The following is a 15392-nucleotide window of genomic DNA, read 5'->3' as shown; positions in this document are numbered from 1 at the left end:
GCTTTCATTTTCTATAAAAAAAAATTTCGTTTTGAGAATCCAGATATTGGATTGATTGATTGAATATTGTTTAACGTCCCTCTCCAGAATATTTCACTGATATGGAGACGTCACCATTGCCGGTGAAGGGCTGCAAATTTGGGCCTATGCTCGGCACTTTAAGTGCTATTGAGCAGGGAGGGATCTTTTTAAAATTTTAAATGCCACACCTGCTGTGACACGGGGCCTTATTTAAACGGTGCTCATCCGAAGGAAAAACCCATTTAGTCGCCTTTTACGACAAGCAAGGGGGTAACTATGGACCTGATTTAGAGGATCCCCACGGGATTGGAAAACAGGTTTGAGAAATTGCAATGTTCTTGAAATTTGCAGAAAACATGCATATTTGACTACCTTTAGCAAAGAATTAAATTATGAGCACAGCCCACGATCTAAAAAATAAAACATGTTTTGTGATCTTCAGAAACAGAGCTTTCGTTACGTATTTGCATATTTTGGATCAGAGGTTGTGCTCTATATGAAATATTAAAAAATGCTTCAATTTTAGTCCATTTTCAAAGGAATTTACACGAGGAAAATGACGCGTTTTATGACGTCACAATGCATTGACTAGATGGAAAATTATATCACAACAGATATGTGGTCACCAACACTCCAAGTGATAAAAACTGTATTTGCAACCTAAACTGAGCGGTTTTTTTATTTTTCGGAAATTTTCAGGGCCAAATAAGGCCCAACCTGGCTCTTGCTCTTTGAATAATTATACCCCCGCAAACGAAGTTTAGGGGGACATGTATAGATTTGGAATCACCATGTCCGTCACGTCTGTAGACAAGATTTTGTCCGTACCGTTTCTCAGAAACTGTTGGATGGATTTGTCTGAAAATTTATACACTTATTATTCACCATATGAAGGTGTGCACCTGGGATTTTCATCATGATTGGATGATTTTACAGGCGTTTTTTCTTTTTTATTTTGTGATTTTGTTTGGCTCATAACTAGAAAACTATTAGACTTACAATCATCAAACTTGGACAATTTATGCATCTTGGGTAGACGGTGTGTCATGACCTATTTCAAGGTCACTGTGACCTTTAATTTAAGTGATTTTTTTAAAAAAAACTTAGTCTTTAAAATTTTAAATTTCATAATTCTAAAAAATGTAAAAATATAGTTGTATCCTTATTAAAAAATGCTAAATTAAGTAGAAACTTATTTTTCATCATATACTTTACAGCAAATTCTATAACAAATGTTAATGATTTGGGAGGAATTCAGTTTGTCCCATGGGCATAATTATCAAGCACTGGTCAAGGAGAATTTTTGATAGCAGAAATGTGCATGTCAAATTAGAGAGAAATTAATGAGTTCATTGTCGGGAGTTAACTGGCAAGAGCATCTCTAGATCTTATCTTAATTTATCTCTTGGGAGTTGGGCGAAAAGAAATTTCCTTATAGTTGCTTGTGTTAATTAAGAGTTCTTGATGGCTGTAGTTCAGATAAAGATCTTTCAATTGGTGTAATGTAATTAAAACAAATTGATGTTTTAGTGTATGATTAAAACTGAATTAGTATTGTATAATATAATTAAAATTAATCATGCATGTGTTCATTGAAAAAAAATTACATTTCAATTTTTATATATTTGCAACAAATTGCAGCCATGTCTCACTTAGAATTTTATAGTCTAAAGAATAATTTAATTTTTGATTTTTTTTATTAGACTGTAGCATTTCCATTATTTCATAAAATATGCAATAAACAATTTAAAGCTGCAGATGGATATTTGTTAAGCTCTAACACAGCCAGTTTAGAATTATATGATGTATTATTTGTTTTTAATTAATCCCTACACTGTAAGTCTCTTAGAGATGTATGTACAATATTTTAAACATGATAAGAAATGGAAATTAGATCATTGAAATCTGTGTCAATCTGTTAATCAAGGTTACTTAATTTTCTTGCACCCTAACCAATTTATGATTATCGAACAATATTTGATGGGCGTATCATGCTGTGGTGAGGCACTTTGTTAGACAATAGTTAATACCTCTTACTAGATCCATAAAATATTTCTGAATTGGCACCTACTCTGAAAAACCCAGCGGGGGTATTTGTCCCTATTGAACAGTTCTAGTTTGAGTTTAAATATTTGAATATATCTTCATATTTATAAAAATTATCAAAGATTTAGAACAGCAAAAATGGGGTCACGGAGCAATGTCCAAATTGAGTATTTTATTATTAACTTTCACTTTATAATACTGAATATCTTGAGCCATACCTCTAATACTAGTAAATGGGGCTGAACAAATTAAAAGGAGATGGGTGAACAAGGCGGGCAGAAAGCCTACAAAATAGGATATCATATACGATATGTGAATTGAGTATTTTAAAAAATTAACTTCTAATTACACATGTACATGTATCAAAGTTATGAAATTATGAGAAAAAAATTTCTGAGAAAAAAAATCTCGTAAAAAAAATTTCTTTGATAAAACAACATGTAAAAATACAATGTATAAGATGCTATGATTCGAACCCCTAGCATTAAAAATCTGACGTATTATACTGCTTTGAGACTAGCGCGTTAACCACTATGCTACATGTCCTATGTTGAATTAAGGCATTTAAATCAAGTCTCTGATCAATCTAATTAAAATTAGACCTTTCATCTCGTTCTTCGTTTTTGATATGTCGCTGTTCACAGAAGAGACATATCAAAAACAAAGAACGAGATGAAAGGTCTAATTTTAATTAGATTGGTCTCTGATATGACCTTTGGCAACTGTTTTGTCATAAAAGTGTGCTTTTAAGGTATAGTGGGTCTTCGCTCCATGTTTTTGTAACAAAAATGTATAAATTATTTTATATTGCAAACTTTTAGGATTATCTTTCAATAAAATGGAGGGAAGAGTTAAATAGGACATAATGGGAAAGAAGTTAAAAATCTTGTCAAATGAGTTAGGAACGTCATAATATCACGTACGCTTAACTGTTGCAGAACACAGAGTTACATGTACACGGTAAAAAAAAAAATGAAAATCTAGTTCAAGCTATTAGCAAACTAGGTGTTAAGTGTTATGAATACGTTTTTAAGAATAGGGAAGACGCTTCAAACTGCGTATGAAATTGAAAAGCAGAGAAACTAATTTCTCGTCGTTGTTTTTGACGTTACAATTTTAGTTAATAACCGTGCTTCGTGATAACAAAACATATTAGCTGAAAGATTGGCTAATATGAGTTAGGGTGAGTTCACCATGCATCGGATACATGCCTTGCTTCGGACAACTTTAGGCAATAAACTCTCTTTCAACTATAAATTTCACCGGGTATAACCATTAATTCGGGTGTATACAAATCGTGAACAGAGTATCCTCTAGTCGATGGAAGATAATACATATGCCTTATCTGATCAAATTTGCATTTTTGGGGGGATATATTTTGCTGGAAAGCATATAAGCTTATTGAAGAAAAAAGACATTTCTGAGTGTATGGCGTTTTGGCACGTAATGATGAATTAGCATTTGGACAAGCCATGTTTTATATCATTTTTTTCTCACCTAAAAATCTTATTCTAATAAGTTTGCAAATGTATTATTTTATAATTAGATAAGTATAGAAATTGAATAAATTGACAAACAATATATTCTTTTTTAACATTCCATCCACAATATCGCATGTTGTGTTTTACTCAGTGATTTATCGGTGAGCAAAATTTTGACGCTGTTTACGGAGATAAATGAAAACAAAGACATGCATGCCATAAATGGTTATGTAGATAAATTATCGTAGAAGACAATGGTAATAAACAGTTTGTTAGTGCATTTCCACTGAAAGTGTACACTAAAATCACAGGCACCTGACGTTACTTATTTTTCTTTTAATAAGAAAAAAAACACACATACCTAATAATAAACGTTTATTACCAGGTATGTGTATATATTTTTTTTATTAAAAGAAAAATAAGAAACGTCAGGTGCCTGTGACTAAAATGAGTGCTTTTCTGAGGAGGGGTATCGAGTGTAATTCGGAGTTAGGTAACCTGTTTTATAATTATACACATTTAATACATGTATTTAATATTTATAAATCATATATGATACAAGGGTTAAAATTTATTTCAAAACAAGTACATGTGAGTGGCAGGCTACTCAAGCTTGTGTTCTAAAAACAATTATTAATATTTAAGTTTAATATGAATTACTTTGATTATTGGTTTAAATAATGAGGAATCTGCTTTCAAATTTCTCTTTTTGCTAGAGGAATTTAAAAAAATATACCATCCAATTGGTACTTACATATTTATGACACTATACACAGAAAATATTTTTATTTTTATTAACTTCATTGTAAAAACGTTTGTATATATAAAGGCCTGCGTGAGAATCCCTTTTTTCTATTTCATTAAAGAATACGAGTGAAAATGTAGGCTTGTCAAAACTAGACGGTATCATGCACTCTTCATATTAAAACACATCTTTCTCTTTAAGGGGGCTCTCTACAACGTCACAACATGGCGTACTTAACGTAGGTCGTGGGTTTGCTGACGTCATTAAAACTGGGTACGCAATTTATATGATTTGGGCGACTTTCTTGTGCACATCTGATTATGACGTCACGGTGAGAAAGGGAAAAATTCAGTGCATTATCTAGCTATAACTTTTGTAAAAATGGGTAGTTTAGTGTAACAATATTCATCGAACATGCTGAAGTTATAAAAAATAATGAAGGCTTATTTTGATTCCAATGACCAACACTGAAAGTGTTAGAAAGCGTTTGATTATGTGTTATTACTCGCATCTTCTCGGGTCTATTCTGAGAGCACAATTCGCTAGTGATTCGTGAAATGCATTTGTTTTTAGATTTCGCGCTACATTTAAACCAGGAAGTATAAAAACATCTCAGTTTGTAAAAACAGGTGACGTGTCTGGATGATAAGGGTGTGTTAGACTGAATGTCCGAAATTACTGTCTGATAGATCAGGTAGGATTTTATAGTTTTTTCTATCACAATTCAAATCATTTTCTCTATATTATTTGTATATATGTACATGAGTTTTTCTCATGTCCTTGAGGATCAAGTTTCTCTTTCCAGGCACATTGTCATTATCTCTGCCAGATAGAGAAGAGAATATATAAAAAGCAAAATGTTTAGCACTTGCATGGCTTTAATTTAAGTATTATTTGACTTATTAAATATCTTAGAGTTACGACTTGGCAAGTAAATAACGCAGATGTTTATTGTATGTTATAGATATCCATCATGGACCCCCGTACCAGTGCCCAGGACATTATGCGATGTGACCTGTGTGAGACCGCTGTGGTACAGATGCACTGTGATACATGTCTTGTCAACCTGTGTACAGCTTGTGTAGGAAAACATATGATATCTGATGAATCCAAGGACCACAAAGTCGTCAAATTTCAGTCCAGGAAATCTACTCCCATCTACCCTGGGTGTAAATATCATGACAAAGAACGAAGTGAAATGTACTGTAATCAATGTGACATTCCTGCTTGTGTTTACTGCATTACATCTGATCAACATCAAGGTCATAAAATTTTACCATTAATGCAGGTTTGCAAGGAAAAGAAAGAAAAAGTAATTGAAGAGAGAAATGAACTAAATGAGACAATTTATCCCACCTTCCAGGACATTGCCTTTGATTTACAAAACAGAATGAGTCAGTTAGAAACGGAATATGGAGATCTCTCAACAGCCATAACAAAACATGGAGAGGACTGGCACAGAGAAATTGACAAACTTGTCAAGAAACTTAAAGCTGAAGTTGATGAGATGAAAAACACACAGTTACAAACTTTACAGAAACATCTGGACGAAATAAACAAGACAATGTCTAACATCAAGGATGAAATTGAATCACTTGAAATCGTTACAGTCACTAATGACATGTCAAAACTATTAAGTGTTGAATCCAATCTATATACATACCGAGATCTTCCAAAGAAAAATATGCCATCAGTACCTAAATTCATTTCTGAAAAAATTGAAGTAGATGACTTTAGTAAACTGTTTGGATCCTTATCATCAGATAAACATGGCTACAGCATGAAGACAACACAGAAATCACCAGAAGCTGGATCCCCTCCTCCAGTCAAACAGCTGCTTGATGAACCAGAGACTGTCACCACCATAGACACTGGGTTTGGAGTACTTAACAATGTGGCCTGTCTGAGTGACGAAGAAATATGGACAAGTGGACATGACAGCACCATGAAACTCTACAGCATCAATCAGGGATCACTACACAAGTCAATCACAACCAAGTCAGGGAACTGGCCAGATGACATAGCAGTGACAAAAAGTGGAGATCTAGTTTATACTGACACCAGTGATAGAACTGTGAACATTGTAAAGAATGAGAAGATAAAGGAGGTAATCAGACTACAGAAATGGAAACCTCGCGGTGTCTGTAGTACCTCCTCTGGTGACCTCCTGGTTATCATGGACAGTGATGGTTACAAACAAACAAAAGTTGTCCGTTACTCTGGCTCCACAGAGAAACAAACCATTCAGTTTGATGAGAAAGGTCAACCTCTCTATTCATCTGGTCAATATAACAGATACATTACAGAGAATGGGAACCTGGATATCTGTTTGTCTGACGGTAAAGCTAATACAGTAGTGGTGGTCAATCAGGCCGGGAAACTGAGATTCAGGTACACTGGACATACTCCTGCTCCAAAGAACCAACCATTCAATCCACGAGGAATCACCACAGACAGTCAGAGTCACATCCTTACAGTTGATTATATCAATGACTGTGTCCACATCATAGACAAGGATGGACAGTTCGTTCGCTACATCGACCATGGACTGTATTATCCCTGGGGACTGTGTATAGATACAAATGACAATCTGTTTGTTGCTCACACCAAAAATGACACAGAAGTAATTATCAAGATTGAGTATATGCACATTAAGTAAACTATGATTTACAATGAAGATGCATAAAATAAATTACTAGTATTACGTGTAGTAAGTCACATTTAGGCAGGTAATAAACTGTACAGAAACCCCGTATATGGATACAATGAAGAACAATTTATTGCAGGTAGTTAAGGTCAGATGAGACGTTCCTCAAAATTTGTTGTGTATATCTTCGTAATGTATGAAAAATATTCAGAATTTTAATAACATTCTGATTTCTAAACAGTTTCTAAACGTTTTTAAAAATCCAAATGTAAACATCTGAAATTGGAAAATAATTTTCAGAGGATCAGTAAATCATTTAGTCTTATCCTTGCTACAAAGATGACAGGTGACTCTATAGATCACTAAATTTTTGCGACACCTTATTTTCGCGAGAGAGTCCTTGACTTTTAATTAGAGAGACAAAATTTTCACAAATTGTGGTTATTGCTCTATATAATCCTAAGGAATACTAGTATTAATTTCTTAGAAATAAATTTTGCGAGCAAACTGTCAAGCGTAATTACGCGAAAATAAAGTTCTCGTAAATAAAAAGTGATTTACAGTATTACTGGCTATTTGAAGGTCAAATGTCATAATTATTCCAGTGTTGTAGTTACACCATATAGAACTCAAAAATATGTAGAAAACAAAGGAAACTTAAATTTATGTTTCAGAATGCCAAACATGACGTTCACTGATGATTTTAGGCACAAACTGGGGTAAAAGCCAAATAAACTTGTAGCTTCTTTAAAAATCAGAATGGTCACTATTTTTTGGAATGGATCTGTTCCTAAAACTTTATATCTAATCTACGAGTGTAAAACCTGAGTTACATCATTCCTGCAAATTAAGGAATTGTCTTTTATAATTTCTTTTTAATTTAATAGATACATGAGAATGCAATTGCTGTCAAACATTAACCCCCCCCCTTTTCTGAAGTTAATTCAAGCATCTCTCTACAGGAAATGGAATTAGTGTATTTTATACTTTCCATCTGAGCATCTCTCTTTACAAATTTCACATTCTGTTCTTCAAAGAGATGTAAATATCACAAATAAAAAAGCTATATGTGTCTGAAAAATCTTCTATCTTATAAAGATAAGCTTTGGAAGCACATTCGTTGAATACATATTACATATTTTACTCAAGTACACATTATAAAAATTTCATATCATTGTTACATGTACTCTACAAAATATTATGCTACTTTTATACTTCTATCCATAATATATAAATGTTTCTCCTTTATAAAGGTTTATCTGCGACAGCTTTATAATCTTCTGTGAAGTGATTTACGGCAGTTTAATCTGCGTTAGCTGAACAATCTCCAGTTTCCTGTGTCAATGTTTATCACGACCAGTTACTGTCCAAACTCCTTCACTTTTGTCCAGTCTAATGTATATTTCCACAGTTCATCCCGTAATTCCTCATTTTTCACAATGTCTGTAAACTCAACCTCTGCACATTCCCTGTCATAAAAAATAATTTTGGTTAAATTTACAATAACATTAAGTTGAATTTAAATATAAAATACTGGAGAAGAAGAAAGTGTTTATGAAACAATGATGCCGACAGACAACAGACAAATTTTGATCAAAAAATCTTACATTTGGCTCTAAGCTGAAATAAAAAAAACAACAACAATCAATTCATTTTTTTAAATGCTCATATCATCATAAATATTATACCTACTTCTTTTTTCTAATTTATCAAAGAATAATTCATTTTGTTTGTAACGAGTCATTTGACTGGACGAAAAATTAATTTATATGGTATAAATGGGTTGCCTACGTCAGAATGACTTATGTCAAAAACGTATCAATCCGCTGGAAGTTACATTAAAAATATCCAGAGTTTTAAGATACTTTTGAAAGAGAAATTGCCTTTTTTTCTAATTTGAATTATGGAGAAATTTATAAGGAATGAATTTAATAGCCTTCCAAGTTATGCTGGTACAACCTGGGTTGGAACTATTAAAGTTTTTACATGAAAACTTTTACTCTTAAGTGTTCAAAGTTCTTTTAATTTTATAAATGCAGGCTGATAATATATAAATTTTTATTTATAAGGAAACTAGTTTGCCTCATTCGTAGAGTAGGTGCTTGAGAATAGAAAGTGAACATTCTTAATTGATATAACGTCTTGAGATGTCTTTTGCCCATGCACTTTTGATATTGGCATGCTATTTCACAGACAAATATACATGTACTGAAAGGAAAATGAAACGCAGGGTAAACTTCTAAGGTTGTTTAATATAGGTTTGACGAATTTTTTTCTAATATTCTTTATCAATCATATTTACACTCCTATGCTCAATAAATTTACAGATATTCAATATTTTTTCCTGATCAATCATTAGTTATCGTAGCCCATTTAACGGTACCCCCATTAAGTGAAAATGAAAAACTCAAAACCTTGTATGCTCCCCTCGCGCACCTGTCACAGCCCTGATTCTCCTGTGCATGGAGTTCATAAGTCCATTTATCCTTCTTATGGGGATATTATCCCACTCTTCACCTAAGGCAATCTTTAACTGGTCGAGAGTAACAGAATTGGGGCGTCCCTTACCCTCCTGTCCAGTTCGTCCCACAGATGTTCGATTGGGGACAAATCTGGACTGCATGGGGGCCAGCCAAGTGTTTGAATGCTCATGAGGTCGGGCGTTATCGTGCTGGAAAATTAAGTTGTGCAGTTGCACAAATGGAACAGCAACTGGGCTGAGGATTTCATTCCTGTATCTAACGCCAGTTAAATTTTCAGCAACCACATTCAAGGGTTACTTTCCCCCATGGGAAATCCCACCCCAAACCATTACTAAGCCACACCCAAACCTGTCCCTCCCAAGAACGCAAGCATCGGAAAGCCTTCCCCACGGCGTCGGTATACACAACGTCGACCGTCCCCTCGAAAAAGAGTAAACAGGGACTCATCTATGAAAAAGACCCGTCTCCTTTGCCTCAAAGAAAATAGCCAAGTACCATGGGCGACCACCTACGCCAAATGACGCGCTCGACGTACGGGAGTAAGGGGAAAACCAACATAAGGTCGACGAGCTCGCAAACCAAACTCGCAAAGTCGGTTACTCACAGTTTTAGTGGCGGTAACGTAACGATTTTGCAAATCAGTTGGACGAATTATTCTGTCCTGACGTCGCAACGTTACGCGCGGACGTCCTCGTCGCGGTCGATCGGAAACCTCACAGTTTCTCTAAAACGACGGACAAGACGTTCTGTCGTAGAAAGATTAACGCCAAATTGCAAAGCAACCTGTTGTTCAGTTCCACATATTATTGAATCAGTAGATCAAGATTTTCGAGGGATTTTTGATATTTAAATCAATAATTCATATAGTTCATGTTTTCCTGAAACATAATTATTGGATTGATCATTCGTGAAATACATGTACAAGTGTTCTTGCGGTAAATCCAAACAGGAAGTATAAAACACGTCACAGTTTGTGAACACAAATGTACATGTCTTGTGATAAAGGGGCGTTAGACTAGACTGAATGCCCGCCATTTGTTAAATGATATACCAGGTAATATTTATAGTTTCTCGTTTCATGAAAAATACCACTTTCTTTTTTATTTAAGGAATGTTTTTAAGTTTTGTGTGAGTTTCTCCGTGTATATCTCTGCGCGTGAAAATGGTATTCAAATCCATTTCAATGTTGGCTTACTAGAAAAACACTGCAAATGTAAATATTGATATATACATGAGCTTTAGTCTTGTCCTAGAGGATTTCTCTTTTCACTTGGTATCGTTATAAATGTGGTGGTGGTTTAAATTAAGGTGGTGGATGAGGGCGGACAGTCACAAAATATTTAATATCTTACCTGAAATCTTTGACTAGCAAAATAATGAGAAATATAGCTTTTTCATGTAATTAATGACTGCAATATTAAATGGGAGGGGAACGTTATACCAACCTCTTAAGGAGATTTGCAACAACAAAAAAATAATTAAAATGGGAGGGATAGTTCATCAACCCACCCCATTGATACCACGTACGTGCTTTTTTTCTTGGCGCTTTTTACTCAACATTTTAGAAGGCGAGATGGCTATTATACCTTTACCCTCTCATTGTGAAGTATTGAAGATGGATAGAAATACATGAAAAAGCAATTAATTAAATATAAAATCTATAAGTCTGTAAATAATGTAGACCTTTCTTGTGTGTGACAGATACAAATCATGGACACCCGTACCAGCGCCCAGGATGTGATGCGATGTGACCTGTGTGAGACCGCTGTTGTACAGATGCACTGCGATACATGTCTTGTCAACCTGTGTAAGGCCTGTGTGGGAGAACACATCTCAACAGGTGAATCCAAGGACCACAAAGTCGTCACATTTCAGTCCAGGAAATCGACTTCTCTCTACCCTGGATGTACAATTCATAGCAAAGAACGAAGTGAAATGTACTGTAATCAATGTGACATTCCTATCTGTGTTTACTGCATTACATCTGATGAACATCAAGGTCATAACATTTTACCATTAATGCAGGTCGCCGAGGAAAAGAAAGAAAAGATAATCAATGAAAGAAATGAATTAAATGAAAAAATTTACCCCACCTATCAGGGAATTGCCTCTGATGTACAAAACAGAATGAGTCAGTTAAAAAGGGAATATGGAGATCTCTCAACAGCCATAACAAAACATGGAGAGGACTGGCACAGAGAAATTGACAAACTTGTCCAGAAACTTAAAGCTGAAGTTGATGAGATGAAAAACACACAGTTACAAACTCTACAGAAACATCTGGATGAAATATACAAGAGCATTTTGAACATCAAGGAGGAAATCAATGTAGTGGAAATTGTTTTGGACACAAACGACTTGTCAAAACTATTTAAATTTGAATCCAATTCATATATTTACAGAAATCTTCCTCATAGAATTGTGTCATCTTTGCCTGAATTCATTCCTGGAAAAATCCAAGAAAAACTTAATGAACGGTTTGGGACCTTATCATTACTTTCTTTAACTTCAGATGCACATGGCTACAGCATGAAGACAACACTGAAATTATCAGATGTTGGATCTTCTCCTCCAACTAGACAACTACTTGATGAACCAGAGACTGTCACCACCATAGACACTGGGTATGGAAGACTTGACAATATAGCCTGTCTGAGTGATGAAGAAATTTGGACGAGAGGAACAAGCAGCAACATGAAACTCTTCAGCATCAATCAGGGATCACTACTCAAGTCAATCACAACCAAGTCAGGGAAATGGCCATCTGACATAGCAGTGACAAAAAGTGGTGATCTAGTTTATGCTGATGCCATTAATGGAACTGTCAACATTGTGAAGAATGAGAAGATAGAGGAGGTGATCAGACTACGTACCTGGAGACCTCAAGGTGTTTGTAGCACTTCCTCTGGTGACCTCCTGGTTATCATGTACAATTATGTTTACGAACCAACAAAAGTTATCCATTACTCTGGCTCCACAGAAAAACAAACCATTCAGTTTGATGATAAAGGTAAGCCCCTTTATTCATCTGGACTTTATAACATTTACATTACTGAGAACAGGAACTTGGATATCTGTGTGTCTGATGGTGGAGCTAAAGCAGTAGTGGTGGTCAATCAGGCCGGGAAACTGAGATTCAGGTACACTGGACATACTCCTGCTCCAACGATTAAACCATTTAATCCACTGGGAATCACTACAGACGGTCAGAGTCACATCCTAACAGCGGATTATAACAATGACTGTGTCCACATTATAGACCATGATGGACAGTTCCTCTGCTACATAGAATGTGGACTGAGTAATCCCTGGGGACTGTGTACAGATACAAATGACAATCTGTTTGTTGCACATACCAAAAATGAGACAGGAGAGATAATTAAGTTTAAGTACATGGACACATGAAGTAGATTTTCATTTAAAGTCAAGATACATACTGTCTAGTATATGGTAACAATAATGACAATTTGTTATTGTCATTACTAAATTAGATAGAGGGATAGGTTTACTTTATGCATTGTTTCAATGTCAAGATTGGCCACGAATCATGACATTGCTTGTTATTGTTTACGTGGTTATACCATTATGTTGATCCCACATGTTTTTCTCTGTTATATGTTTTTGTCTTTGAGAACTAATTATTTTAGAAGATTATGTTATTGAATTATGTTATGCTTTAAGAAGAAATTGGCAATTAAAAAAGGAATTTACTTGCAAGGGTTTCAGTAATGTAATCAGACGAGTTAATTCATACCAATAACTACATTGAAATGACATATACAACATGACATATGCAATACGTACATGTAAGCCGCTATTGTATGACATCATCAAAAGGTTCACATGGAACAATAATTTGAATCTGAATTAATGTAAAGCAAGTACAAGTAGTTACTGGTTGAATTATACTTTTCAAAACTTAAACCATTCATATAATGCCTGTAGATTTGAAACCTATTTTTATGGTTGTTGTCATTTATTTTGCTGAAGAATATTACCCTGTTTCTGATGTCTACAATCCTACTTCAACCACATTAGATAGTGTATTGTTCCTAATTTTTTCAAATTCTTTATTTATTACGTAGTTAGTAGTTAATGCATTCATTGTACATAGAAAGTATATGTTTATATTGAATAGGATAATTTGGAAGTATATAATTGTTTCTAATTGTTCAAATTATTTAAAAAAATTATGCCTGTTACTAATCTTTAGGAAAATAAAGGATTTTGATTGGTTAATTTCTAGATACTAAAGCTATATATAATGGAAAGAGATTCTCAGTTTTGTCAGATAGCTTCACTTTTCACTTGTCTGTTTAAAAACCTATTAGTTATGATGAATTCTGCAAATAAAGACAACAATTTCTATAAAGACAAATTCTAATTATTCGTCAATATAAGGATTGTTTTGACAACCTAGATTCCTAACATTTTATGAACTCCTAACAACTAAATTCCTGATAACAGAATCAGTCCTGACACCCAGAAATCCTGACTTTTTATCTGACAAGTGAATTACTGACAATTTTTTAATATTAATGTAAACCATTGTTAATCTCCATATTTTTACTTTTGATACAGCACTTTTTTCTCTTTAAATCCCATTTTGAATATAGATATCTTGAACCTTATACTAAGCTATCTCCAACCACTCATGAGACACAAACAAAATATTTTATGCATATTGATAAGGGACCAGCACAGTTTTGTGCATCAACTGTTGACTTGTTAATAAGTTTGTGACGAGACTTAATAAATAGTGACATATGGAGTTCCTGTTTAAAACATCTACAGTGGAAATAAGATATACCGAGGCCAGCCTATTATGTACAGTATGCTTGTATTCTTATATCACTTTTTATTAAATTTAGTTAGTCAAATTTGGAAAGTGCTAGAAATAAACAACAAGTAACCCTGTAAATGGATAAAATGAATGACAATTTATTATTCAAAAGATTACACTCGACTGGTGTTTTCTCTTTATCCTGATAATGACAGGAAGCGCACAGCGATTGTGACCGGTCGGCACGGGATGCTCACTACTTCATGGTACCTGACCAGATTACCGGGGGTAATTTTAAAATCATTTTTTTTTTCTTCATGGTAAAAGTAAAGTAAGACTCTCAACTTTTCCATTCAAAATTTGATTTTTCAGGGGAAAAAATGAAAGTTATACCACTCTTATTTAAAAAATCCAATTATTATACAATAATAAAATTCTAAAATAAAATATACAGAACATGTATAACTTTCATTTATTCATTCCTTCGGGTGTTACAGAAACTCAGCTTTATATGTGGAGATTCATCGCTGTTGCTGACAAATCATGTATAGCACCATTTTACTATTAAGTCTTAACCTTGCTACAGAGGTGGTAGATGACACTAAGAAAAGTTCTTTCTAGTTAAAGGTCAAGTGTCAAAACTGATATCCTCAGTGGTGTTGTGGCTGCCACATTCAGAGTACTCAAACGAAAGGAAACGAGGCCAAATATCCATGACAAACAAAGAGGGTCACTCATTTTCATTGTCATGTTGATAAAATCAAGTACATTTTTATAGCATGAGCATGGACCTCTTATAAAAATAATACTTGATTACCCTCTATCTATAATAGTAGTAATAATTTGTATTTTAGTTGTTGGATACACAATATTCAGAGGCAGCAACTCTCAGAAAAATGAATTCAGAAAGAATCCCTACAACCCTGCATAAGCTTGTATTCCTCGTAAGTAGTAATGTTTCAGCAATTTCAAAATAAAGGTATTCCAAAATGCGTAAAATGTTGTACATATGATACACAATATTGGTTAACAAATTTCTTTGTATCATATAATTATTAGTTAACAAATTTCTACATTACATTAACAGGAAAGAAGCTCTTGGTGTGGTGGCAGTGATCTATATTTTATTCCTTTCTGCTGATGTGTAGGCTAGATTTGATCTGAGGTGCAGTGTGGGTAGGCAAAA

At 34.2% G+C, this 15392-nt stretch overlaps 2 protein-coding genes across 2 annotated transcripts in view; both read left to right on the top strand.

Annotated features, from left to right (window-relative positions):
- The window catches only part of LOC134281297 (uncharacterized), a 61594-nt gene extending 53487 nt beyond the window's left edge, over nt 1–8107 (top strand). The window contains exon 2 of the mRNA XM_062763784.1: nt 5258–8107. Coding sequence (XP_062619768.1) covers nt 5267–6952 — 1686 coding nt within the window. The 5' untranslated portion in view covers nt 5258–5266 and the 3' untranslated portion in view covers nt 6953–8107. The remainder of the gene's footprint in view (nt 1–5257) is intronic.
- A 2294-nt stretch (nt 8108–10401) lies between these two features.
- On the top strand, nt 10402–14466 carry LOC134281294 (uncharacterized). The gene is made up of 2 exons (XM_062763781.1): nt 10402–10477; nt 11125–14466. Exons 1-2 carry the CDS (start codon nt 10466–10468, stop codon nt 12826–12828), a joined length of 1716 nt encoding a protein of 571 aa, XP_062619765.1. The 5' UTR covers nt 10402–10465; the 3' UTR covers nt 12829–14466.
- The last annotated feature ends 926 nt before the right edge of the window (nt 14467–15392 follow it).

Source organism: Saccostrea cucullata, unplaced genomic scaffold (assembly GCF_032062105.1).
Source record: "Saccostrea cucullata isolate Sc308-1 unplaced genomic scaffold, CSIRO_AGI_Scuc_v1 ctg214, whole genome shotgun sequence".
NCBI lineage: Eukaryota > Metazoa > Mollusca > Bivalvia > Ostreida > Ostreidae > Saccostrea > Saccostrea cuccullata.
This window is presented reverse-complemented; position numbering and strand designations above follow the sequence as displayed.